The sequence below is a fragment of the Triticum aestivum genome, chromosome 2D (genome assembly GCF_018294505.1).
Source record: "Triticum aestivum cultivar Chinese Spring chromosome 2D, IWGSC CS RefSeq v2.1, whole genome shotgun sequence".
Lineage (NCBI taxonomy): Eukaryota > Viridiplantae > Streptophyta > Magnoliopsida > Poales > Poaceae > Triticum > Triticum aestivum.
In genome coordinates this window covers 503,660,735-503,686,232 of record NC_057799.1, presented here as the reverse complement: position 1 = coordinate 503,686,232, position 25,498 = coordinate 503,660,735, and the positions used below count along the sequence as shown (strand labels likewise).

The following is a 25,498-nucleotide window of genomic DNA, read 5'->3' as shown; positions in this document are numbered from 1 at the left end:
CTCTGTCACAGAATGTTCTGATGAAGAACATACTATGTTCTTTCGTCTGTCACTCTCTCAGAAATCAGAACGTTCCATTGCACACACAGGCACATAGCGCAAAGATGATCACGCTGTTGCACGGAGGAGTGCCGGTACAGTTTCCTAGAAAAGGCCTCTTTTGTTCTTTGACAAACGGCAGAGCTTGCTAGACCGGCATGAATGGCTACTCCTTTGGAGAGGCCAAGAACCTTCGTCACCAACCCATGTCTCGCAAGTGGCAAAGCTTTCCTGCCCCCTCATCACCGGGGCTAATCAACAGCCCTACAAGGCGCCTGTCGACTGTCCCACCCAATTAACACCGCTCCCCTACGTACATTTCCGCCCGTTACACGTAATAATACACCGCACCATTCTACCACCACCATCATCATCCTCCCCATCGACTTTGATCGGGCGTCCTAGCCATGTTGTTACCTCGTGCCCATGCTTCACTCACAAGTCACAGCTCTCACAAGAGAACAATGCCAATGCCATGCATTGCAAAGAAGCTCTGCTTTGCGCGTCGCCATCATGCTCGCTTTTGCTCCTCCAACAAAAATGTCCCCATGCTGTCCGCTCCTTCTATTTCCAGCAATGACGACCGCTGGCCTGAGTCGCGAGGCTTTGGTGCTGCTGATGCTCGCCGCGGCCGTTGTCGCGCTCGCGTGGCCATGCAGCGCGCTGCAGCTGCAGGACGCCGCCCTCATCGACGACGTCATCATGGAGGCCGCGGAGGAGTGCTACAACGGGAAGCACCGGCGGACGGGCGTCACGTACCCGCTCTCGCTCCCGGGAAGCCTGTCCGCCGTCGATGGCAGCGTGGCGCGGTTCCGCTCCGGCAGCCTCAGGCGGCACGGCGTCCGTCTGTTCGGCGAGTTCTCCGTGCCCCCGGGGCTCGTCGTGCCCGCTCGTGCCAGCGCGCACCTCCTCGCCGTCCGCGTCAACATGGGGAACCTCTCGGCCGTCTATGACGAGTACGCGGCGAGAGGCGGCGGCTACCGCATCGCGTCGCCGGTGCTCGGGCTCATGTTCTACGGCCTGGAGCCGCGCAACGGCACGGCGCCGCTCGAGGTCCGCGTGACGGGCGCGGCCATCCGCGTCAACTTCTCGATGGCGGTCCCAGCGCTCCAGCCAGGGGTCGTGCCGCTCTGCATGGCGGTGTGGCTAAACGGCAGCGTCACCGTGACGGACGTTCAGGCCGGGAGCAACACCTGCCACCTGAGGGACCAAGGGCACGTCGCGCTCGTCCTGGGCGGCGTAGGCGACGGCGATGCGGTGGTGGAGGACGGGGAAGTGAGCAAGTGGAAGCTGGCATTGTTCGGCGCGGCGCTCGGCGCGGGCGGCACGGTGCTACTGGGGCTGGTCCTCGTGGCGATGTTGAGCGTCCAGCGGCGCAAATCGGAGATGGCGGAGATGGAGCGGCGGGCGTACGAGGAGGAAGCGCTGCGCGTGGCCATGGTCGGCCACGTCCGTGCGCCGTCGGCGTGTGGGTCGCGCACCACGCCGGACGAGCTGGAGAACGAGCATCGTGCCACCTTGTGACAGAAAGAAGTGCACATTTGGAACAAAGGAATACTAGTATTTGAATTTTTATTCTACAATTCTTTATGTATGTTATAATACTTTATTTATTACGAAAAATAATCGATGTAAACTGTGAAGTAGTTGTAACTTGATCCAGAGATGCATGATACTACGTACGTCGTTCATTTTAGTTACATTGTTAGGCGGGGTTGATAATTTTCTCTACTCCTATAAAAAAAACTCAGTTGGTGATTATGGTGTGCCTACCATCTGTCATTTCTGACCATCAGATCTGCATCTAACGACTCTGAGGTAAGTTATGATGTTTTTGCAACAAGACTCCTCTTCTCTGCTCCAATTTGCAGAAAACCCATGGTGAGTAATGGTGTCGTCGGGTTTTCGCTCCATGGTGAGTAATCTCGATGGCAAGTGCTCATGGTGGGTTTCCCGGCGATGCTTGAACCCGCTTTCCTCTTTCCCGTCTTATTTTTCTGGACATGGTTGTATTTCCGTTATGTCACAGTAATGGAAAGGGGTTATGCCCGGTTCAATTTTTTTTGCAGAAAACCCTGTAGTATCTAGAAACCAACCACACGCCCCCCCCCCCCCCACCTCATCGAAACAGCCACCTAATATTTGAGTGTCAAAGCTAAATTGTTTTTCTTTGTAGTTTGTGAACATGCATTATTCTATTTTGAATCCGTTGCAACACGTGGGCACATTACTAGTATCCTCTAAATTTCGTTGTAACCTGCTTTTGGTCTATCACTCTATCAGCTTACAAGTGTTCATTTTAATTCTTGATGAAATCCCATGTTAGGGCAAAACAACTCTTGGCGCAATATGTGAGGTCTCATGGACAAGGTAACTCTTTTTTCATAGAGAAAATCATCCTTTAATTTCCACTAGTAAGCTTGCACGTGCAACACGCATCTCGGCTAATGCTCTTTCCAAAGATACATCCACTCCCAATCTATTACATCTTGTGTGCATGTCTCATACTACTATATACTTATAGTTGTTGATGGTATTATAAGATGAGACACACAAAAAAACAACCAAGGTAACATTCATCATTTGGGCCCGAAACCGTGTTTTCAGGCCCTTACATCTAGCGAGAGTTAGGTTTAAAGTTGTTGGATGTCATTTTTTTCAAAACTTATCTCCATATAAACAAAGATCATTGATGGTGCTTTCAAAAACTCTGAACATTTTGGTTGATCACAAACTATATAAAATAGATATGTGTGAACACCATGTATTTTTGGGATCAATGTTGCAACTTGAAAATTATACCTTTTCTCCCCAAGAGAATTTTGTAGAGGTATGCATCAATGTTTGATTCTGCAATGTCAGATGCCAAGAAAGCACTCGTACGTTTTCAAGGCAATATTATTTCCAATCAAACGTCATGCACATTGGCTGGCTTCTTCTACCCTGGAGATGAATTCATCCAGATAATCTTGTAGACCATCCATCACATTGTTTTGCTTGTGATTCCAGTATGTAAAAGTACAACACCATTCAACAGGGTGCACATGCACAGAAAAAGAAGTAAAAAAGACAAGTTGGGAGTTGTACGTTACTAAGTAAATTGATCTTTTATCCATTTTTTTCTTAAAAGATTACTTTATTGTTGATTCTTCTTGGTAAGTAAAACTAAGTAGGAAGACAAGATTGTGGTGGAAGGTTTTCTTTCTTTTTCACTCTCCCTGTGGACTGTAAGAGTGATAAAATGGTTTCTTTTCCTTTAAGAACTAAAATTTTACTTGAGCACACAAGCGATAATATTTTAGTTTAGAATATATAAATAATGATATTGTTTTCTTTGGGCAAAAAGATTGTGAAGTATTGGTTGAACCATGATCTGGAATGATAGAAGCAAAAATCTCTCATTAATTGATGGACAGACTTCTTGGATTCAGGTAAGCTAAAAAAAACAAATAAAAAGCAATCAGGAGCACACAATTTTACTATTTTCAAAAAAAAAACATCAATTTTGTTCTCATTTAATGAGAGCAATCTCCAGTTTCCCCAAGTGCTTAAAATGCAGTGAGACATGTGTGAATGAAAAACATACATACATATGTAGCCGCCGCCTCCTCCTCTCCCAAGCTTAAGTTTCCTCTGCTTCTGCCGGCGTCGCCGCCAGTCTGCCTCGTCTCCGGTGGCCTTAGAGCCATGGAGGCGTGGTGGATCCCGGCCCTTGCCGGTGGGAGGGCCCCGTTTTTAGATGTTACTTTTTGAGTTTTGTTTGGGTTTGTGTCCTACTCAAGAAGGTGAGACGACGGGGCTCCTTGAAGATGAAATAAGGTTCTCCCCGCCTAGCCCCCGGTGGTGCGTCTAGCACCGTTGATGGGCATGTGGAGATGTGTCTCCAGTGGATCTATCTTTGGTGGATATGTTCGTCGTTCATCTATGTTCATGTGCCTTTAGGTTGGATCCTTCCGATCTACACTACTCTTCATCGGCGACGGTTGTTGTTCTAGTGCATTGGTCCTATGGGGTCTTAGCACAACGACTTTCCTATTACTACAACACATTTTGCCTGGCTCCAATGAGGGAGGGGCGATAAAGACGGCGCGCCTTCGGCTCGCTTCCGTTCTTGTAGTCGTTGCTAGGTGGTCTATGAATCTAGATGTAATTTTTCGTATTTCTGGTGTTCGTTGTATTGTCATGATTGGAGATAAATAGATCGGAGGTTTTTTTACAAAAATAATAATATATACATACATAGTAGATATAAACTTTAACCGTTGGCTATGTTTGTTCACTTATATGATCACAATAAGTAAACGTATCTTGTTGTTCATAAATAAAACAAAACATATCATGTGTTGAAGTATATGCTAATTATGAAATAAATGTTAATCATGTCATCAGATACGATAAGCACAAAACAAAGATAAATGGAATGGCATGGCATGAAATCTCTAGCCAGGTTTTCTTTTTAATACCCGGAAGAAGAATCTAGCTGGTCTCTTTCAATCGTACCTCCAACTTTTGTGTTATTACAACGTTGTGGAGTCTGGACAAGATTCCCTAGGAGCATAAGAAAAGTCGTCAAGAAATGATTTTAACCTGTGCAGTAGTTCGAACATGCTCCTGTTGATCAGTACTAAGATGAAGCCCTGCTACTTGGTGTTGCTGTCTAAAAGGACACCTAAAATGATCACCGAGAACATTTTATTGACCCTTCTATTTTCTGGAATGACATCAAGAAGTAACTTCCGGGAATGGTATGACAATTCTAGTACTTAGGAACCTATTATCCTTTTCATTTTCTAGGCATATATGCTACCACGTACAACCTGATCCTTCTGTTTTCTATTCAAGAAAAGTGAATTCCAGTCTGAATCAGATTTATCATCATATTCTAATAATAAAATTGATTTTTCAACAAGCAGTAGAGAAGGAAGCATGACTAAAATTTATTTTCAAAAAAGCATAACCAGAAAAATAGGAACCGTAAACTATCTCGGAAAGATTCCTCTCAATTTAAATATTTTTAGTGTGCGCTGACCTACAACTCTATGTCAGTAAGCTTGTGCGAATTTATTTTCTAGGTGACGATCAAAAAATGTTTCCATATTCAAAGAAATACTTGGAAAATGTTTGTGTTATTAGATGCACAAAAGAGGCTTTCCGTGTCACTAGCACTCAATCCATTTATCACTATAAAGTGAAATAGGTTATGTACACGCTTTTTGAACTTTAAAAATCCATGATTTACAAAAGATAGGATGACAAGTCAATTGATGACCAGACAATGCTTAGAAAACACTAAGAAAACATACGCTTCAGATAACAGTAAAGGTTGATTTCATCTTAGACTATAGATAACACTATTAGTCTATTACTGTGTCAGGGAAAATTTTACCGCAGACTTGTCTCTTCCGATGCTGCCTCCAACATCCTTATATAAAACTACGGCCGGGCTCGGACCAGATTTCCTGGGAACAAAAGAGAAGTGAAAAGATATGTTTCATAAAGGACAATAGTTGGCCCAGCAATAACTTGGAAAAGCAAATTAATCTAAGTCATTTGAATTAGATTCGATCTGTTTGTACACACAGACACAAGAAAATTGCAGTACAACCATAATATTAATATCATTTATGATCTCCAAAAATTAGCAAGAAGGAAACCGACATGTATATCTTCATAACATAAAAGGAGATATGGGGGCAATGATCATGGTGCCCAGCTATGACGTATCTGCATTGTTGTCTGTTGTCCCATCTATAATCTCTAAGAAATTTCCAAAAGTAACTATTGTAAAATATACCCAGCAAGCTACATGTATAATATCACTCGAATTTAAACAAATGATAACACAATATTCAGATAGACAAAATCGCATCACTGTTGGATAAAGAATGCTGTTGTCTGAGAGCATGGAAAGTCCTTTATCTGTTGGAATCATTGAATACTAACAGATGTTTCAGGAAGCATGTCCTCACCATGCAGATCAGAGTCCTTCTCTCTATCATAACCAATTCTACACATTACCATAAGAAGGAACTAACAGTTTGTGAAAATTCTCCAATCTCTTTCTTGAAGACTCCACAGACGTCCTCGTATAAGGAGATTGGGCACCTCTTGAGCATCGACGCCCTCATGTCTGCACATACTCTTGTGGTAGTACAAGCAAACAAGCAGCTAATCCTCAGCCACAAAATTATGCAATCTTACAAACAAACAGATAAATGAACCCAAAGCGAATTCAGGCGTATCCACGCAGAGTTGGGAATTCCCTTCTATACCAGCTTTGCGATGTGCTGGACGAGCTTGACGTAGATGCCACCGTTGCAGAAGCAGAGCTCCTGGAGGCGGTTGGCGGGGAGGCCGCCCTGCGAGCACCCACTTCTTAGGAAGGAAGGAGAGACCCGAGAGGCGAGGGATGCGGATGCCGCCAGCAGCTGGATCGCGCGTGACCACGTTCACTGGAGCCCGCCCCCGTGTGCCCACTTCATGCTTAGGGAGGAGACCGGTGCGGCCGGAGAGGAGAGGGGGAGCGGGAGGCGCCGCGCCGCGGGCTCAAGCGCGGCCTCCTTCGTCGGTGGCTGCCCGCGCTCGAGGGAGGGGTGAGATTACATGGGTGGTTAGCGTTAATTTTGGGGTGTGATTATGTGCGTGCGGAGAAACTTCCGTCCACTTCTGCTTATATAAGATGGTGCGGGGTGGCTTAATAGTGTGGCTTGTTGCGTTAAACACAGAAGGATTAGAGGCCTTTAGATCTTGTAGATGGATGGGCCTGATTGCTTGGATCTTCCCCATCTCGTGCTTTTTATAGGGGCAGTAGATAGATAGCAGATGATTAAAAAGTTGTTGCTTTTTCCTGGATGAAGCTTTGCTATAGTTAAAAAACAACTTGCATCTTTCTTGGAACTACACGCATTTTCGCGACACTTTCAGCGCATCAACACTTAAAATGGATAAGAAAAGGGGGATAGGTTAAACTGGGCATTCACCGAGATAACATTTAGCCCGTGCTACCGTTGTGCCTAGTCACAGCTCCTTTAGCGTCTGGTCACAATGCCTGCCGACTACATGTTCTTCTTTTCGTGACTACGCAGAAGATTTATGTATCTTTTCATTGATAGAAGGATAGAAAGCACAAAGTACATGATACATGTGGCAGCATAAAAGCACGTACACGGCACGGTGTGAGTAAATTGCTAAGGGAAAAGACAAATGGGACTGCCCTAACATATTCAAAATACAAAATTATACATATATTAAACACATAAAGTGCACACACTAACATGGAAAATTCATAGGGTTAACATGGACAGATCACACACTATAGCATTAGAAGCACATATACTAGCATGAGAAGTGTGCATTGATATACATGCCCTTTTATTGAACAACATGTCGGTGTACAAAAGTAGGGGCTTTCCTTTTGACCCCTTAACTCGTACGCGGGCAGTCAGAGCCACACGTGCGGCCACACTTAGCAGGGCAAGGGAGGGAAACCAGAGCACCAGAAAAACAGAGCAACGCCAAGACCAGAGACACAAAAAGCAAGAAGGCGAGGCGGACTCCCCCGACAAAACCCTTGCCGGGACGGCCTCCGCAGCCCCGCAAAAGCCTTGCCGGGGCAACTTGCCTGGCGCCAGTAGAGCACGCCTTCCTCGAGCCTAAGGGTACCGACGCCACCAACGGGGCCAAGGCTCGGAAGGCGCCTCCGTGGTGGCATGCAGATCTTTGTGAAGATCATAAATACGCAAGATCAGATGAGTACCAGAAGACGAGACCGTCGGCAAGATCCTTGCCGGGGAAATCCACGAGACCCCCGGCAAGACCCTTGCCGGGGATGACTACGACGCCACAGCAAGGCCCTTGCCGAGGACATTGGTGGGGCCGCAGCCAGGCCTGCACCTGCCAAGACTCCACCGCCGTTCCCATACAGCTGCTAGCCCAACCAGCTGGACAAGCGCCTGCATGGTGACGTGCGGCTTCCAAGCCAACTCAGCAAGCACCTGCGTGGTGGCATGCAGATCTTCGTGAAGACTCTACCACCGTGCCACCTCAGCTGCCTGCCTGCCTACATGGCACTGCATGCATCGCTGGCCTGGGCGCATGTCGAAGCGAGGCGGGGCGGCGACGGGCGGGACGGGCCTCATTCCCGTCCCCGATAAAGCAAGGGGACACCTAAGCGATGCATTAAATGCGTCTTGTCCTGTAATACGGGCGATAAGCTCACGATACTGTAGACCTTTCCACCTCTGTGTGGCACTGTGGCGACCCCTTTTGCCTACAAAAGGAGGCCCGAGGCGACCAGGAGAGGGATTCGGCTCTTTTCAACGACGCAGCCTCCATAGCTAGTTCGAGGGCTCAAGAACACTCTCAAATACACACCAATGCAGGACTAGGGTATTATGCATCCTCGCGGCCCAAACCTGGGTAAACGATTGATGTGTCGACTCCTAAGCCTGCTCTTCTCACAACCCCGCGCCCCGCCAACCATAGAAGGGATTCCAGTGATCCCATAGGTGTCGTTCCCCCGACATCTTTGGCGCGCCAGGTAGGGGCGCATTTGAGAGAATCTGGTTTAGCAGTTACCCAACAGTTCCTCATCACCATGGTCTCCAAGGAAGAAGACGGCCGAGTGGGCGGCGCCATCTGCGAGCGCGAAGGATGCCCGCACGGCGACAGAAAAGCTAAGTCATGCCAAACTTTGAACATTCCCTTTTTATATAAGGTTATTCCCCTCGGAGATCTTGTTCTTTGTATGGAAAACCTGCACGCAATGGGGCCCTTCCGCTATTGGCAACGCCCTTGCTCTGTTTCGAGTCCGCTCAACAGCTTAAGCGGCCGCGTCGAGAACGGCAGGGTAGCCTCCCGCAATTGGCAACGCTCTCGATTCTGACTCGAGTCAAGCTCGACAGTTTGAGCGGCCGCGTTGAGAGCGGTAAGGTGGTTCGCCTGGCGGCAAGCACACCCGGCAGGCCATTGGGGATCCGTCCTCAAGGCGCCGCGGCCTGGGTTTACACGCCGACAAGCCTACCCGATTAACATAGGGTGAACATACAAAGGAGGGATTAAACAGGAAAATAACGTGCATCATCTCAAAAGTACTGCAGAGTTATACTACACCACTTGTTGCCACAGTTCTAACTAAAGATAAAAATTGTCTTGGTGATGAACCTGCAGCAGCGATAAGAAATGGGGTGCCTAGTCCCGGCGCTGGCCCTCTACCCTCTGGACTCCATCGATGCGGCTGATGACGGGCTCGATACGCTCCTTGAGCGGCGCAAGGTCCACATCCTCCGGCAAGCTCTCCAGCGCGGCGTCGAAGTCGAGGTTGGGATTCCAGTATGCCACCTTGGTCATGGCACCCCGACAAAGCCTCCGGGCCTCATTGGCCAGGAAAGTCGCCCTGGTGGAGCGGAAATGCTCTAGGGCTCCGAGAACATCCTCAAAGAACAGGGTCAGCTTAGTGTTGGGGCTCACATTCGGCTCCGGACCATACCTCACGTTTGGCATCACCATGGTGGCCAGCTGCATGGTGATCCTGCCGGCGACCTCGGCGAGACGGCTGACCCAGAGATTTTCACCCTTCACAAAATCCGCGTGGTTGGCGGCCTTGTTCTTCCGCAGCAGCTTCTCCTTCTCCAGGTCCTTGGTCAAGGTCCCCTCCCGGGCTTTGACCTCCGAAAGCGTCCCCTCAAGGCCCTCCAGCTTCTGCTTCAGGTCCTTGATGGAGTCGTTGGCCTTGGAGAGCTCATCAGCCTTGCCGAGGACCGCCCCCTGCGCCCCCATCAGAGCACCGTTGAGCGTGTTCTTCTCCTTCACCAGATTTTGGGCCTGCTCCTTCAGCTTGTCCCGCTCCGCCCCAAGCTCCTTCACCTTTCCGGCATGGACCAGGGCTTGGGCATCGAGCGCCTCTTTGTGCCTCTGCCCCAGCGCCTGGGTCCGCTGCGCAACGAGCTTCTCCACCTCCTCATCTTTGCCAGGGAGTGTTGCGGCAAGTTTCTCTTCACGAGCGGCAAGGTCCTCCTCCTGGGAGTTTAGCTCGGCCTGGTGCTGGTGCCGGGCGGCCTCGTCCTTGGCGGCCTGCGCCCTCGCCTTGTCCTGGGCCTTCTCGACGTCGGCCTGCTTCATGGGAAGCTCCACCTTGCGCTGGGCCAGTTCGTCCTGGCGGTCTTCGGCTCCTCGCAGGCCTGGCGGAACCAAGCCTGCGTCTCGGCAACACGCCCCTCGAGGTCCGCCTCCGCCTTGTCCATCGCCGCCATCCTGGATTTGGCCTTGTCAAGGCGGGTGCGGTGGAGCGCTTGGAGTTTCCGAAAGTTGGCACCCATGGCCTGGAGGAGCCGCTCTTCCTGGGAGCTGCCTCCGTCAGCGCTCGGCTCGTCGACGACTTCGAGCCCGGCGGCGGCAAGCACCTCCTCGTTGAGCACCTCTCCCTTGACGGGCGCCCTCGTACTCGCCGTCCCTGGGAGGTGGATGAACAGGTCGTCGCTCACCTTCAGGTACCTGCTAGGACCTGAGGCAGTGGGGGAGGAAGGTTGGTCGTCAACCACCTCCTCCTCGGCAGCAGCCCCGCCAGCCTCTCCGGCAGGCCCCTTGCCGGCAGATCGCGTTGGCGAACTCCTAACTCCTCAGCCTGACCAAATTCGTCAGCGACCAGATGAACTTCGTCACTGTCGCTAGCAAATGCGTCAGCTGTTTCGAAGATTTTCAAAGGCTTCACTCGAAGTGGCTTGTGTTTGTATAGGTTTTGAGCATAACTTTGGAAATGTGAAATATGTTTCACCAAGACCCCCTTTAACAGTACGTTTTCCCATGACTCAAATTAGAAGAAAGAAACTATGAAAACAAAATTCTTCAAGCCTCCTGTCTTTACATCGATTTGTTCAAAGGTTGTACCAATTTCATCACCAAATTCTTCACTTGAAGAAATCCATTTTTAGGGGTCGTCTTCCATGTGTTAAACCAAATCTTCAGGGACTCTTTCTCCTGTGTATACTCACAAACACATTAGTTCCTCAGCCTATTTGTCTTCAATACTCCAAAACCACTAAGGGGGCACTTGATGCACTTACAGCTGGCCTTGGGATGGATTGCGCGGCCACGTAGATCGGGTCACGGTGATGAGTCTTCGGTTCTGAGCTCCAGGCTAGGCCAGACCAGGTGTGACTGTTATCTGGTGGTTGGTGCAAAACGGGATCCCGGGTGGAGACCAGTTGAGGATCCTCAGACAAATCCTATGATACATCGGGGGATCCGGTCGCCAGATTTGATTCATCGGGATTCATGTCCTAACGATGAGTGGGACTTTGGAAATGCTCCTGTGTTTGGGTTGTGCCAAGGTTTTGATGTTCCGACATAGAGATTATGCTGGTGTGCGTCTGATGTTAACTGATACCTTCATCGAGCCTTCGTGACCACACAACGGGACCTGTATGGGCCAGTAATGTTGGAGCTAATTTCCGCAGATCTCGAGTACGGGTCCCGAGCTGGTGATCTGGCTTGATAGTAACGGGAAGGAGAGAGACATAGTACTTACCCAAGTTCAGGCCCTCTCGAGGAGGTAAACCCTACGTCCTGCTTGTATTGTATTGATTGTGGATGGGGTGCAAAGTACATGATGATTTACCTCAAGATCGCATGAACGAATCCAACTTGCCTCTACTGACCTAAACCCTCGGCTTATATAGGGGTCAAGGGGTACCTAGGGTTACACATGGTCGGTTGCATCTAGAGATAAACATGCCAAATATTTGAAGATGCCTTGAAGTATACGCCAAGTCTTTAGAGGATCCCATCTTGAGTACGCCGAGGACCATAGCTTACGTGGCCCATTCTATGGTTGTCGGTGGTCCTCGGTCCGGCCCATGAATGATAGGCCGACATGGTGAGTACCCCTTAATCCAGGTCCTACGTGTGGTTCATTTTTCTAGTGGGATGGTGGTGTCCCATGTGTGTGTGTCCCACTCGATTTGCCCGTATCCCGTTGAACAAGATACCCGCGTCGCTGCATGGGGCATGCCATACGCTACATCTCAACCAAGGCATGTGGAGAATGGCCAAAGGCAAAAAACCAGTGAGTCCTTCTCATGCTTCTTGCTACCCCAGATCTTGTATTGGCCCTGGATGTCGACAAGATTCTGGTAGGCGATGCCCGAATTCTTGAGCACCTTTACATCGTTGGTGAATGTCCACCATAGTGAACATGTAATGGGGGCTGTTGACAAACCTGGCAGAACGCTCGCAAGGCCTTGTGGTCAGGCAGTAGTGGTAGACGAGGACGTGATTGAGCATGCACATCTGGGCGACGGCGACCTTGGGACGAGACCCGACACGAGCGCGGGTGTACTCGAGGTTGAACCCAACCACCTTGTACTTCTCCTCAGCAAGCAACAGCTCCATGATGTGGATGGAGTGCTCCACCCAGACCGGGTTGTTGGTGTACACCACCGAGAGATCTGTGAACCTTGTGTTGGTGTCCACCACGGCATGCATGGTGAACTGCTGCTTGTCGTCGGCAGCCGCTCGGAGCGCCATTGGAGCCGCACTGGATACCCTCTAAGAATTTGTCGAGGTGAGTGTGCTTCTTGCAATACTGGGGCGCGATCAAAAGGTTGAAGAGACACAAGGGTTAAATGGCCACTGTAATAAATGGGGGCCGGCTGGCCTATAATCGTCACGTCTTGTCACCACGTTAATAGCCGAGGATTCCAATGCACGCTTGAGCACCCACACACGTTTCGTTTGACCACGTGTGGGCTCGATGAGGCGCCAGGTTAATGTGTTATTGGTGAACCTGTTCCTGCGCAACCGCGCCGTTTACCATGCGAAACCGCGCAAGCTTCCTGCCCGCCTAGTTTGGCCACGCGTCGGCTAGAAGAGGGGAAAATCATGGGCGTTTATTGGCAAAAAGTGTGTGGAATGACTTCGATCATAGGTTTACCCGTGGGTGATGAGGTCAAAGTTACATAGAAGGGTGATGATGGACACTCGAGTCCGATAATTAATTCTGTGCTCTACAGGGCACACGGTTGAAGAAACCAACTGTGTGCAATAATGTGAAAGATCGCAGTCGAGTTAGCTATATAGATCGTTTGCTACGAGATCAATAAGGGAAACACATTCGAGAATGGTTAATAAAATCTAAGTCCATTGCCTATGAAGGTCAACTACCAATATACGAGTCTCATACGACGCCATTTCAACGATTGTACCGCAAAAGCCCAAAATATTACAAGGTTCAAATTCCAGAGTTATATGGCTCAAATTCAAAGATTACAAGGTTCAAACTCCTATTAGAAATGAAATTCAGCTCATTCAGCTGCAAATGCCCGTGCATCAGCTGAACATGGATATAAGAGAGGTCCAAACTAATATTAGCACTTGTAAGGCTGGTTTCGAAACCTCATCATTTCTGCCAAGGGATCAGCCACTGACAAGTCATGTATGGGGTTGACACAATGACTTCCGATTACTCTGTCATCTGAAGTTCCAAAATGGAATTCAACTTTTTTGGAGCCTTTTCCATTCTGCCGCAGCAGCCGATGCTGATCACCAAACCATTCATTTTTGCGAAATAATTGTAGGGCAAACCTCATTACCTTCAGCATTGTTGCTCTGACAACAAAGAACCTGGCGAATATAATCTCTGGTAAGGTCCCTCGGTAGGAGTTCAAAGTAATTTCTGAGAGATGTAGATCTAGGTATTCGATGTGATTGTTATATTGTATCACATTATCCACCACCGGGCCTAATCTTATCCGCAAAAGAAGAAAACTTTTAGTGCCTACATGCAGTTTTGAACACTAAAACAGGCCTATTTGGTTTGCGGGATTTGTAAAATGCACTAACGTGCCATCTTTGATCCGACATGATTAACATGGGCATTTGATTACAATCTAGAAATATGTAGCCTTCTTCACAAGAGGTTGGAGTGGATGAAAAATTCCCTAAGAAAACTAGTACAGATGAATCCAAAGAATAAATGCTTATGGATTGTAACCATATGAATCAAGCAACCAATATTGGGGAAAACATGTATGTGCTGAAATCCTCCAAAATTCCTTCAGAAATCCTAGTACATTGTCATTGTAAACTGGGGAAAAGGTGTCAAAAATTGAACTCCCTTATGGTTAACATTTAACAAGAAAGGAACATCACCTCGATATATAGCTTCTCTAGGCAGGAAAAGCATCTCAGGAAACTGACAACTTGGTCGAGGTTGGGGCTGCTAGATTCTAGTGCCAAGACCTTCACTGTGCGTAGATTCGGGGTCAAGCTTGTCGGAATCATTTTATGGATGACAGACGGACATACATCTTAAAAATTAGAAATAATGGTAATTTCAAGGAGAGGTAGAAGGCGACTGTTGTAGCTGAACGGGTGTGGATCTGATGACAGGTTCGGAGTATTTCACAAACAAGTAGCCCACCACTGTCAATTTTGGCGCAGAAATGACATTGATTCTTGATGGACGTTCATGATTAACTACAAGTAATCTCTCAAGTGAAGGTGTGTCCTCAATGACCATACTGTGGTACACCTTTTGTGATGTCTTGTTGCAGCACCAGCAACACACATAAATAGTCAGGACAGTCATGGAGGTGATGTAGAAGCTATTGAACACATTGATCGCCTGAAGACAAAGGTACTCGAGTGCAGTACAGCCGTAGAGCAGGCGCTCCATGTCATCCTTTGGGATGTAGACGGCGACGAGCTCGAGGTGCTTCAGTCATGGTAGAAAAAGAGCGGGCGCGTCATTAAGGGGGGATGGCAGTTCATGAACTTGGCGAGGCGCAGCGTGGGCACGAGGCGGAGGGCAGACGTTGGCAGCGAGCGCATATTCCCATTGTAGGATCAAAAGTATGTCTAGAGGGGGGTGATTAGACTACTTGACCAAATAAAAATCTAGCCTTTTCCCAATTTTAAGTCTTGGCAGATTTTAGCAATTTAGTACAAGTCAAGCAATCAACCTACACATGCAAATCTAAAAGTATAGCAGCGGAATGTAAATCATTGCATATGAAGGTAAATGGGAGGAGTTTGGAGGGAGCAAACGCAATGTAGACACAGAGATTTTTGGCGTGGTTCCGATAGGTGGTGCTATCGTACATCCATGTTGGTGGAGACTTCAACCCATGAAGGGTAACGGTTGCGCGAGTCCACGGAGGGCTCCACCCATGAAGGGTCCACGAAGAAGCAACCTTGTCTATCCCACCATGGCCATCGCCCACAAAGGACTTGCCTCACTCGGGTAGATCTTCACGGAGTAGGCGATGTCCTTGCCCGTACAAACTCCTTGGTTCAACTCCACAATCTTGACGGAGGCTCCCAAGTGACACCTAACCAATCTAGGAGACACCACTCTCCAAAAGGTAATAGATGGTGTGTTGATGAAGAACTCCTTGCTCTTGTGCTTCAAATGATAGTCTCCCCAACACTCAACTCCCTCTCACAGATTTGCATATGGTGGAAAGATGATTTGAGTGGAAAGCAACTTGGGGAAGGCTAGGGATCAATATTCTTGTGGTTGGATTGGAATATCTTGGTCTCAACACATGAGTAGGTGGTTCTCTCTAAAAAATGAATGCTGGAAGTGTAGGCACGTTCTGATAGCTCTCTCCATGAATGGAGAAGGGGTGGAGGGGTATATACAACCTCCACACAAAATATAACCGTTACACACAATTTACCGAACTCGGTGGGACCGAATAGTGAAACTCGGTCAGACCGATATGGTTCAAAATGTGAATGTTAGGCTTTTCGGTGGGACCGACAAGATCAACTCGGTGGGACCGATGTGTTAGGGTTAGGGCATAACTTGATCTCGGTGAGACCGATCACATGAACTCGGTGAGACCGATTTCAGTAATAGGCAAACAGAGAGTTGGTCAAGCAAACTCTATGGGACCGATCGCTCATTTCGGTGAGACCGATTTTAGTAATAGGCAAACAGAGAGTTGGTCATGCAAACTTGGTGGGACCGTTCGCTCATTTCGGTGAGACCGAAATGTTACGAAAAGGAAACAAAGAGTTTGCATTTCGAACTCGGTGGGACCGATCGTTCATCTCGGTTAGGCCGAAACATTACGAAGGGAAATAGAGAGTTTGCAATCCCATCTCAGTGAGACCGAGATCCCTATCGGTGAGACCGAATTGATTAGGGTTTTTGGCAGTGGCTATGTCAAATGAACTCGGTGGTGTCGAGTAGATCAAATCGGTGGGGCCGAGTTTGACTTTAGGTTTAGGACATATGTGGAAACGAGAAAGTGGTTGAGGGCTTTTGGAGCATATCACTAATTATTTTGAGCAAGCAAGCCATTAAGCAACACCTCATCCCCTTTTAACAGTATTGGCTTTTCCTATGGACTCAATGTGATCTTGGATCACTAAAATGAAAATGTAGAGTCTTGAGCTTTTGCCAATATGTGTCCTTAGCATTTTGAGGGGTCCACATCTCTTAGTCCATGCCATGCCAATCATTGAACTTTCTAAAATGATTATCTTGAAAGAATATTAGTTCAATGAGCTATATGTTGTTAAGAATTACCAAAACCACCCAGGGATTAGTTGCACTTTCAATCTCCCCCTTTTTGGTAATTGATGACAACATATAGATCAAAGCTTCGACAAATGATAATAAGAATGAAATACATCGTCGCTTTGGGAAGTATGTGATAAGCAAGAGTTCCCCCTAAATTTGTGCATTATTTAAAATTTGTTTTTGAATGAAAATGCACAATCGATTAGGATCATGGGTTACTCTTCCATGTCACATACATCTTGGTGGAGCGCTCAAAATGATAGAATATGAAACATGCACTCTTCACCAAGACAAAGTGTGAATGATCATACATGAGAGATAGATAATATCATCATCCAAGCACAAACATTAAAGTATGATATGATCAAGCACATGATCATACAAGTATCTCACACACATAAATAGAGTATCAACCAAACAAGCAACCAAATAAGTAGTAGGAGATAGCAAAAAGCAAAGCACTCTCTCTCTCTCTCTCTATTGAAGCATATGATCTATACACTTTCTCCCCCTTTGGCAACAAGTTACCAAAAATCTTGAAAGTGCATAGTGCTATGCGGCTCTCTAAGCTTAATCTCCGGGAGCTCCGAAGTGCGAAGGTGGCATGGAGAGGAGTCCTGCAATGAATGCATCTGAAGAAGACTGGGGAGCTGGTGGAGTTGCAACTGGAGGATAAACGAAGGTTGTAGCTGCTGGTGCTGATGTAGTAGCCCTAGTGTCTGTCACTGGCACTCCTGCAGACCTGTGTGCCCTAGGCACTCTGAAAACTTTAGTGGTAGCTTTCCCTCTTCTCTCTTCAGCTTCATCTTGGAGCTGCTCAACTGCAGTTTGCATCTCTGTGACCTTCAAGTCTAGATCATAAAACTTTGTTTCGACGATCCTCTCAAGACTCTCTTGATTTTGAGTCAGGGTGGCCAAACCTTTCTCAATCCTAAAAGTAGCCTGGATGAGATAGAGAAGTTGATCTTTTTGGACTTGAGAAAAACTTGGGATGCCTCTTCAGCACTTGGTATCTTGGCTGCCTTCTCTGCTTTTTCTTTTTCTCTCTTCTCCTGAGCCTCTACTGATGTAGGATGTGAAGCATCCATAACAACTGTGTTATCCTCACGATCATGCCTCAAGGGAAGGTGCTCTTTATCCAGGAGATACATGCCTTTGCCCATCTTGGAGTTGATGAGCATCTGAATGTGTGGAGCATACCCACATGATCTCTTTTGGTCTGCTGCAATTCTTTTGATTGTTTTAACTATCAAGCTCATCACCTTGATTTTCTGTGGCACATCAAACATTTGAAGAAAGTTGATGGAGTGGCCTCTGATCATCCCGTGATCTCCTGATTTGGGCAGCAAGGCATGCCTCAATATGGTGTTCATAGTGGCCAATCCAGACAATAGGTAGTACACTGAGCCTAGTCTGTGTGTCTCCAAGGCCTTGTCAGGAATTTCCTTGTACATGTTGGCCATGGTGTTGTGATCCTTCTTGTGCTTGGCATATACATCAATGTCATCCCCAGCTTCTTCTGGAGCATTGATGATCTTGGCCCACTCAACAACTGTAGACTGGTACCTAGTACCTTCTGTCATCCATACAATCTTCCCATCTGGGTAGAAATGAGTTGTTTAATAGAACTGCATGATTAAATCATCAATCCATTTGGTCAATTTCTGACCCACAAAAGTGTTAACTCCATTGAGTCTAAAGCTCTCATGAACTCCAGAGAAGTGATCTTCATTTCTATCAATGTATTTCCAGTCTACCCATCTCATGTCACACACAATGGGCTTCTTATCCAAAAGGGTTGTCTCATAGAAGTCCTACTGTTCCTTAGTGTGAAATCTATAGTCCACAATATCTCTTCTTCTCACAGCATAAGGGTCTGATTGTCTCCACAATTTGAGACCTACATCCTTTCTCTCCTTCATGTTTTCAGCCACAGGTTGATTGTCATCATGATTAGGGATCTTTGGCTTCAATTTTCTGAGCACTTGGGCTTCTTCTTCTTCTTCCACCTCAGGCACTGGGGCCTTGTTTTTTCTCAGCAGCAGGGATATTTCTAGTGCTTCTCTTTGGAGCAGTCTTTGAAGCTTGAGCAGTGGTCTTGGGGGCAGTCTTCGGCTTTATGGAGCAGCCCCATACTTGATGGCATTCCCCATCAACTTCTGAGTCTTTGGTGCTGGTGCAACATCTTCTTCTTCATCCTCTTCCTCATCCTCAGCTGGGTCTTTCATCATAGAGGATCTGCCAATGACTCTGGCCATGGTCTTCTTGACCCTTTCCTTTCTCTTCTTGCCTCCAGCAGCCTCCTCTTCTGTTGACTTGGAGACTTCAAGAGAAGAGACTCTGGCTTTGGACATTGGCACTCTCTTGGCAGGAGCTTTCTTGTGCAAACCAGGCTTGGTTGAAGCTGTAGTGACATACTCTTTCTTGACAACCTTCTTCTTGGAGCTGACCTCCTCCTCAACAGCAACATAATCTTCATCTGCAGAGTCTGAGTTTCTCTTCTTTCTTGTCCTGCTTGTAGCTTTTGGCAAGTTTCTTGGGGTGCTTCTTCTACCCTCATCATAGCTGCCAGAGGGACTAGTGCCCTCACTCAGGTTGACCTGTTCCTCAGACTTGTTATGGTTGTCACTTTGATCAGACATGGCTGAAACTGCAAACTGACCTGAAAGCTGACCCTGTGAATAGATATAGTTGAGATAGAGTGGATGAGCATCACAAAGTGCAGAGATTTTGCAAAACAATTGAGTCAAAAACTTAGTTTTAGTTTTCTACAGAAAGCATTTCGGAGCTACCTATTTGTTGAACTCGGTGACACCGAAGCAATATTAGGGTCTAAACTAGTGGAATCGGTCAGACCGAGACACAGTTTGGTGACTCTGAGATTGCTAGGGTTTCACTGAGAATCGAACTCGGTCCACCGATTCGTAAGTTTCGATCGGACAAAAAATTACAAGTGCAATGGCCTAGGCCAAATCGGTGAGACCGATTTCTACAACTCGGTCGGTCCGAGATGAGTTCTACAGAAACCTAACCCTAAATTTTTGAATCAAATCTAATATAAAGGAAGTTTCTACTGGATAGAACAATCTCATACGTGGCAAGAATCATGGCATTGACCTAAGTGCAGGAATCTGAGGTTAAGATTGCACATAGGGGTCGAGTTCATACCCTAACTCGGCGGTGAACTCGCTACGGCGACAATGGCGGCGAAGATTCCCGTTGACGGCGGTGGAGACTAGCGGGAGGAGGTCGCTGGCGATGAGGAGACGATTCAGAGACCTTGAGCTGGCAGAGCAGGATATGCGCGGGCGAAGGGTTTCGGAGGAATTTCCAAAATTTGACCCGCGGGTATTTATATCCTGACCCTGTCGATGTGACCGAGTGGAACGACTCGGTGGCACCGAGATGCAAAATCGCAAGCGTTTACTACAACTCGGTGTGACCGAACAGTTCAAATCAGTTGCACCAAGATTGAAAACCTAGATCAACTCAATGAACTCGGTATGACAGAAAGGGATGAATCGGTCAGACCAAAGTACAGAGAGAGGTTTTGGAAGTTTAAGTCTATGACAAATCGGTGGCTCCGAGTGCTCCTCACCCAGAGGCTTCGAATCTGACTTGATCAAACTTTGTGATGTAGCATGAATAGAGTTTGAGACGAGAAAAGCATAGATAGCTAGAGGGAGTTCTTAGGCATTCTTGTCCATCCATTTGGCAAAATAAAAATACCAAACAATCAAAGCAACAAATGGATGTCCTCGAATGAGAAAAATATGCACTCAACATGCTCACACAATAAGATGGCAAATGAAATATGTGGCAAAGCATGCACAAACACTCTAGCATCTATCAAGCAATTGGCGATGACTAGGTCATCTATATATGAGTATATTGACTCAGGAGTCAAATGAGAACATTTGATCATAGGTCATACTCATCGTTTAAGCACAAGTGGGGCTACCACTTTTACATAAAGCATTTTTGTGTTCACACCATTAGAGTTGCTTTAGCTCAATTGATTAGGGTAAAGGTCCCCCTAGATGTGATATCCCCCCTAAGAGGGATGAACTAAAATTGGGTTTTGTCGATGATGACTTCATGTAGATGTTGAAGATGTGGATGCCCAATGTTGATGTAGATCATTTGGAGCAATCCTTTGGAGTGAGTTGCACTTTCAATACCTACAAGGGTGAGTCCCACAAGGAACAAACAAGGATATCCATATACATAGAGTGATGTACACATAGATGATGTCCATGAAAACATTAGATTACCTTGTCCCTTGTCTTACCAACAAGAGGGTTTGTGACTCCTTGAACTAGTGCAAGATGTGGAAGGTTTGCACTTGTCCTTGCCAAGAAGATATGAGTGAAGTATGTTGGCGGAGTCACCCCCAAGAACTCTCTAGTTCTTCTTCTTCGGGATCCACATCATCTTGATGGGAATCCTTGGAGTTATAGTCATACTTAATGTAGTAGAACTTGATGTAATCTTGGGAACCCACTTTACCAAGGCCTTGGGAGCTTCTTCAAATGCATCAATCTCTTCTTGAAGCTTGTCCTTGCCTTTTTTCTTGTGGTCTTGTGGTGGAAGATCATCTTGAGCTTGTGTCCCTTGGATAGAAGTAGGATCATACTTCTCTTGTTGAGGAACAAACTTCGTCTTGGGGTATTGGTCTTCTTCCCACTCAACTCCATTGGCATTGAACTTTCGTTCAAAACCAACACCTTGATTCTTCCGGTGCCTTCCTTGCTTGCGTACAATTTCCTCAAATTGCATACTTCCGGCAAGGCTCTTGTAAACACCTTTCTCTATAATTCCCTTCAATAATCTATTTTATTGCTCAAGTGTAAGTTGGCTAAGAGAATCATTTTAGTGGAATCAAGAGAACTACTAGAAGCAACAATATTGGATTTAACATGATTATTGTTACTACTAGAAGAATCTTTCTTACTCTTGTTGCTAGATTTAACTTGTGGCATGTAAGTAGACAAGAGTAAATGCTTGGCAATGTAAGAAGAACTTTTCTTGTGAAGATCATCATTGATCACTTTTAAGAACCCATGCTCATGCTCAAGATTGAGCTTTTCAAAGCGTAACTTTTCATGAGTCTTTAAAAGTTCTCGATGATCTTACAAGGTAGTTTCATGAGCTAACTTAAGAGTGTTCAGTTCTTTAGTTAGACGTTCAATCTCCTTCTTATCATCATCATCATTTGTTTTATCTTGATTAACATGATTAATAGCAAGTTCATCATAGTTTTCATCACTAGAGTTATCAACAAGTAAATCATCATCACCTAGCAAATCATCTTCATCACTATTGAAATCAACATACTCGGGGTGTGATACCTTTGGGCCTTTAGCCATGAAGCATCTTCCAATTCCTTCATTTGGTGAGTCAAATATGTCATAGGAGTTGGTTGACACAAGTGCTAGACTGGCAACACCTTCATCTTGAGTATATTCGGAGTCGGAGTGATAACTTCTTTCGGAGTGATGGTCGGAGTCGGGGCCAGATACCCATTCACCAACATGAGCTTGATGTCTTCGTTTTGTGTAGCTCTTTGATGATTTTTCCTTCCTTTCTGAATCCTTGCTTCTCCGAGAGGTTCTTCGTTCACACTGATCATCTCTACTCCTTCTCTCTCTTGGTGGTGATTCCTCTCTTCTACTTCTCCTTTTGGGTGAATCTTCTCTTCTTTTGTAGGGAGTCGTACACTCATTGGAGTAGTGTCCGGGTCTTCCACAATTGTAGCAATTACGCTCATGACTAGAAGATCTTTTGTCATTGTAGGACCTTGACTTGGAACTTCTTTCCTTGCTTCTACTCTTATAGAACTTGTTGAAATTCTTCACCATTAGGCTCAACTCCTCATTGAAGGTTTGTTTCTCACTTGATGATGTAGGAGTATCACATGAGGCTTTGTAAGCACTGCTTGACTTGTTGTGAAGCTCTTCCTTATCCTTGAGTGACATCTCAAATTGCTTACTTCCAGCAAGGCTCTTGTAAATACCTTTCTCTATAATTCCTTTCAATAATCTATTTTCTTGCTCAAGTGTAACTTGGCTAAGAGAATCATTAGTGGAATCAAGAGAACTACTAGAAGCAACAATATTGGATTTAGCATGATTATTGTTGCTAATAGAAGAAGAATCTTTCCTACTCTTGTTGCTAGATTTTACTTGTGGCATGTAAGTAGACAAGAGTAAACACTTGGCAACGTAAGAAGAACTTTTCTTACGAAGATCATCATTGATTGCTTTTAAGAACCCATGCTCTTGCTCAAGATTGAGCTTTTCAAAGCGTAGCTTCTCATGAGTCTTTAAAAGCTCTCGATGATCTTCCAAGGTAGTTTCATGAGCTAACATAAGAGTGTTTAGTTCTTTAGTTAGACGCTCAATCTCCTCCTTATCATTGTCATTCATTTTATCTTGATTAGCATGATTAATAGCAAGTTCATCATAGTTTTCATCACTAGAGTTGTCAACAAGTAAATCATCATCACCTAGCAAATCATCTTCATCACTATTGAAATCAACATACTCGGGGTGTGATACCTTTGGGCCTTTAGCCATGAAGCATCTTCCAATTCCTTCATTTGGTAAGTCAAATATGTCATCGGAGTACAAGTGCTAGACCGGCAACACCTTCATCTTGAGTATATTCGGAGTCGGAGTGATAACTTCTCTCAGAGTGGTTGTCGGAGTCATAACCGGATACCCATTCACCAACATGAGCTTGATGTCTTCGTTTTGTATAGCTCCTTGATGACTTGTCCTTCGTTTCCGAATCCTTTCTTCTGCGAGAGGTTCTTCGTTCATAATGACCATCTCTACTCCTTCTATCCCTTGGAGGCGATTCTTCTCTTTTGCTTCTCCTTTTAGGTGAGCCTTCTCTTCTTTTGAAGGGAGCCGTACACTCATTGGAGTAGTGTCCGGGTCTTCCACAATTGTAGCAATTATGTTCATGACTAGAAGATCTTTTGTCATTGTAGGACCTTGACTTAGAACTCCTTTCTTTGCTTCTACTCTTGTAGAACTTCTTGAAGTTCTTCACCATTAAGCTCAATTCTTCATTGAAGGATTGTTTCTCACTTGATGATGTAGGAGCATCACATGAGGCTTTGTAAGCACCACTAGACTTGTTGTGAATCTCTTCTTTATCCTCGAGTGACATCTCATGAGCAACAATTCTACCAATGACTTCCGTTGGCTTGAGATCTTTGTAATTGGGCATCATTTGGATCAATGTGCACATGGTATCATATTTTCCATCAAAGGCTCTTAGGATCTTCTTGATGATGAATCTATCGGTCATCTCTTCACTTCCTAAGCCGGCAATCTCATTTGTGATGAGAGCAAGCCTAGAGTACATTTTAGCGACACCTTCACCATCCTTCATTTTGAACTTGTCAAGTTGACTTTCAAGCACATACAATTTGGATTCCTTGATGGAGTCGATACCTTCGTGCATATCAATCAAAGTATCCCAAATTTCCTTTGCATTCTCAAGACGGCTGATTTTGTTGAATTCTTCGGGGCACAATCCTTTGAAGAGGATATCGCAAGTTTGAGCATTGTATTGCAACATCTTCAATTCTTCCGCGGTAGCTTCGTGATTTGGTTCTCTCCCATCGAAGAATTCACCTTGCAAGCCAATACACACAATAGCCCAAATGGCGGGGTTATGTCCAAGAATATGCATTTTCATCTTATGCTTCCAACTAGCAAAATTAGTACCATCAAAGTAAGGACCTCTACGGTGGTAATTTCCCTCGCTAGCCGCCATACTCTCTTAGATTGTGAAACCAAGGCTATGATAAACAAAGCTATGGAAATCAAGGCAAATGGAGACCAAAGCTCGGATACCACTTGTAGGATCGAAAGTATGTCTAGAGGGGGGGGTGATTAGACTACTTGACCAAATAAAAATCTAGCCTTTCCCAATTTTAAGTCTTGGCAGATTTTAGCAACTTAGTACAACTCAAGCAATCAACCTACACATGCAAATCTAAGAGTATAGCAGAAAAATGTAAATCATTGCATATGAAGGTAAATGGGAGGAGTTTGGAGGGAGCAAACGCAATGTAGACACGGATATTTTTGGCGTGGTTCCAATAGGTGGTGCTATCATACATCCACGTTGGTGGAGACTACAACCCACGAAGGATAACGGTTGCGCGAGTCCACGGAGGGCTCCACCCACGAAGGGTTCACGAAGAAGCAACCTTATCTATCCCACCATGGCCATCGCCCAGGAAGGACTTGCCTCACTCGGGTAGATTTTCATGAAGTAGGCGATCTCCTTGCCCGTACAAACTCCTTGGTTCAACTCCACAATCTTGACGGAGGCTCCCAGGTGACACCTAACCAATCTAGGACACACCACTCTCCAAAAGGTAATAGATGGTGTGCTGATGATGAACTCCTTGCTCTTGTGCTTCAAATGATAGTCTCCCAAACACTCAACTCTCTCATAGATTTGGATATGGTGGAAAGATGATTTGAGTGGGAAGCAACTTGGGGAAGGCTAGAGATCAAGATTCTTGTGGTTGGATTGGAATATCTTGGTCTCAACACATGAGTAGGTGGTTCTCTCTCAGAAAATGAATGCTGGAAGTGTAGGCACGTTCTGATGGCTCTCTCCATGAATGGAGAATGGGTGGAGGGGTATATTGTAGTGACCCGACCTCAGACGGTCAAGTCTCTGTGCTTCAGTGTCATCCCTGGATCCGTAATGCTGACACACACAGTACTCGAAGGATTTATAACAGAGTAGCAATCACACACTTATTACATCAAATGTCTCCAAAAGAGAACTTATTACAATAAATATGGCTTAAGGCCATCTAAATAAGATAACAGTGGAAGGCTTGGAAGATAAAGTGAGTCCATCAACTCCAACGGCATAGCCGAGTGCACGACAACG

The 25,498-nt window shown here is 46.0% G+C and overlaps 1 protein-coding gene across 1 annotated transcript; it reads left to right on the top strand.

Annotated features, from left to right (window-relative positions):
• The first annotated feature begins 461 nt into the window (after nucleotides 1–461).
• Nucleotides 462–1,622, top strand: LOC123049710 (uncharacterized). The gene has a single exon (XM_044472595.1). The coding sequence runs from the start codon at nucleotides 466–468 to the stop codon at nucleotides 1,561–1,563; it is 1,098 nt and encodes a 365-aa protein (XP_044328530.1). The 5' UTR covers nucleotides 462–465; the 3' UTR covers nucleotides 1,564–1,622.
• Nucleotides 1,623–25,498: the final 23,876 nt, after the last annotated feature.

Excerpts from the sequence above, each read along its gene's own strand:
- LOC123049710 (XM_044472595.1), top strand. The coding sequence starts at position 466 with ATGCTTCACTCACAAGTCACAGCTCTCACAAGAGAACAATGCCAATGC.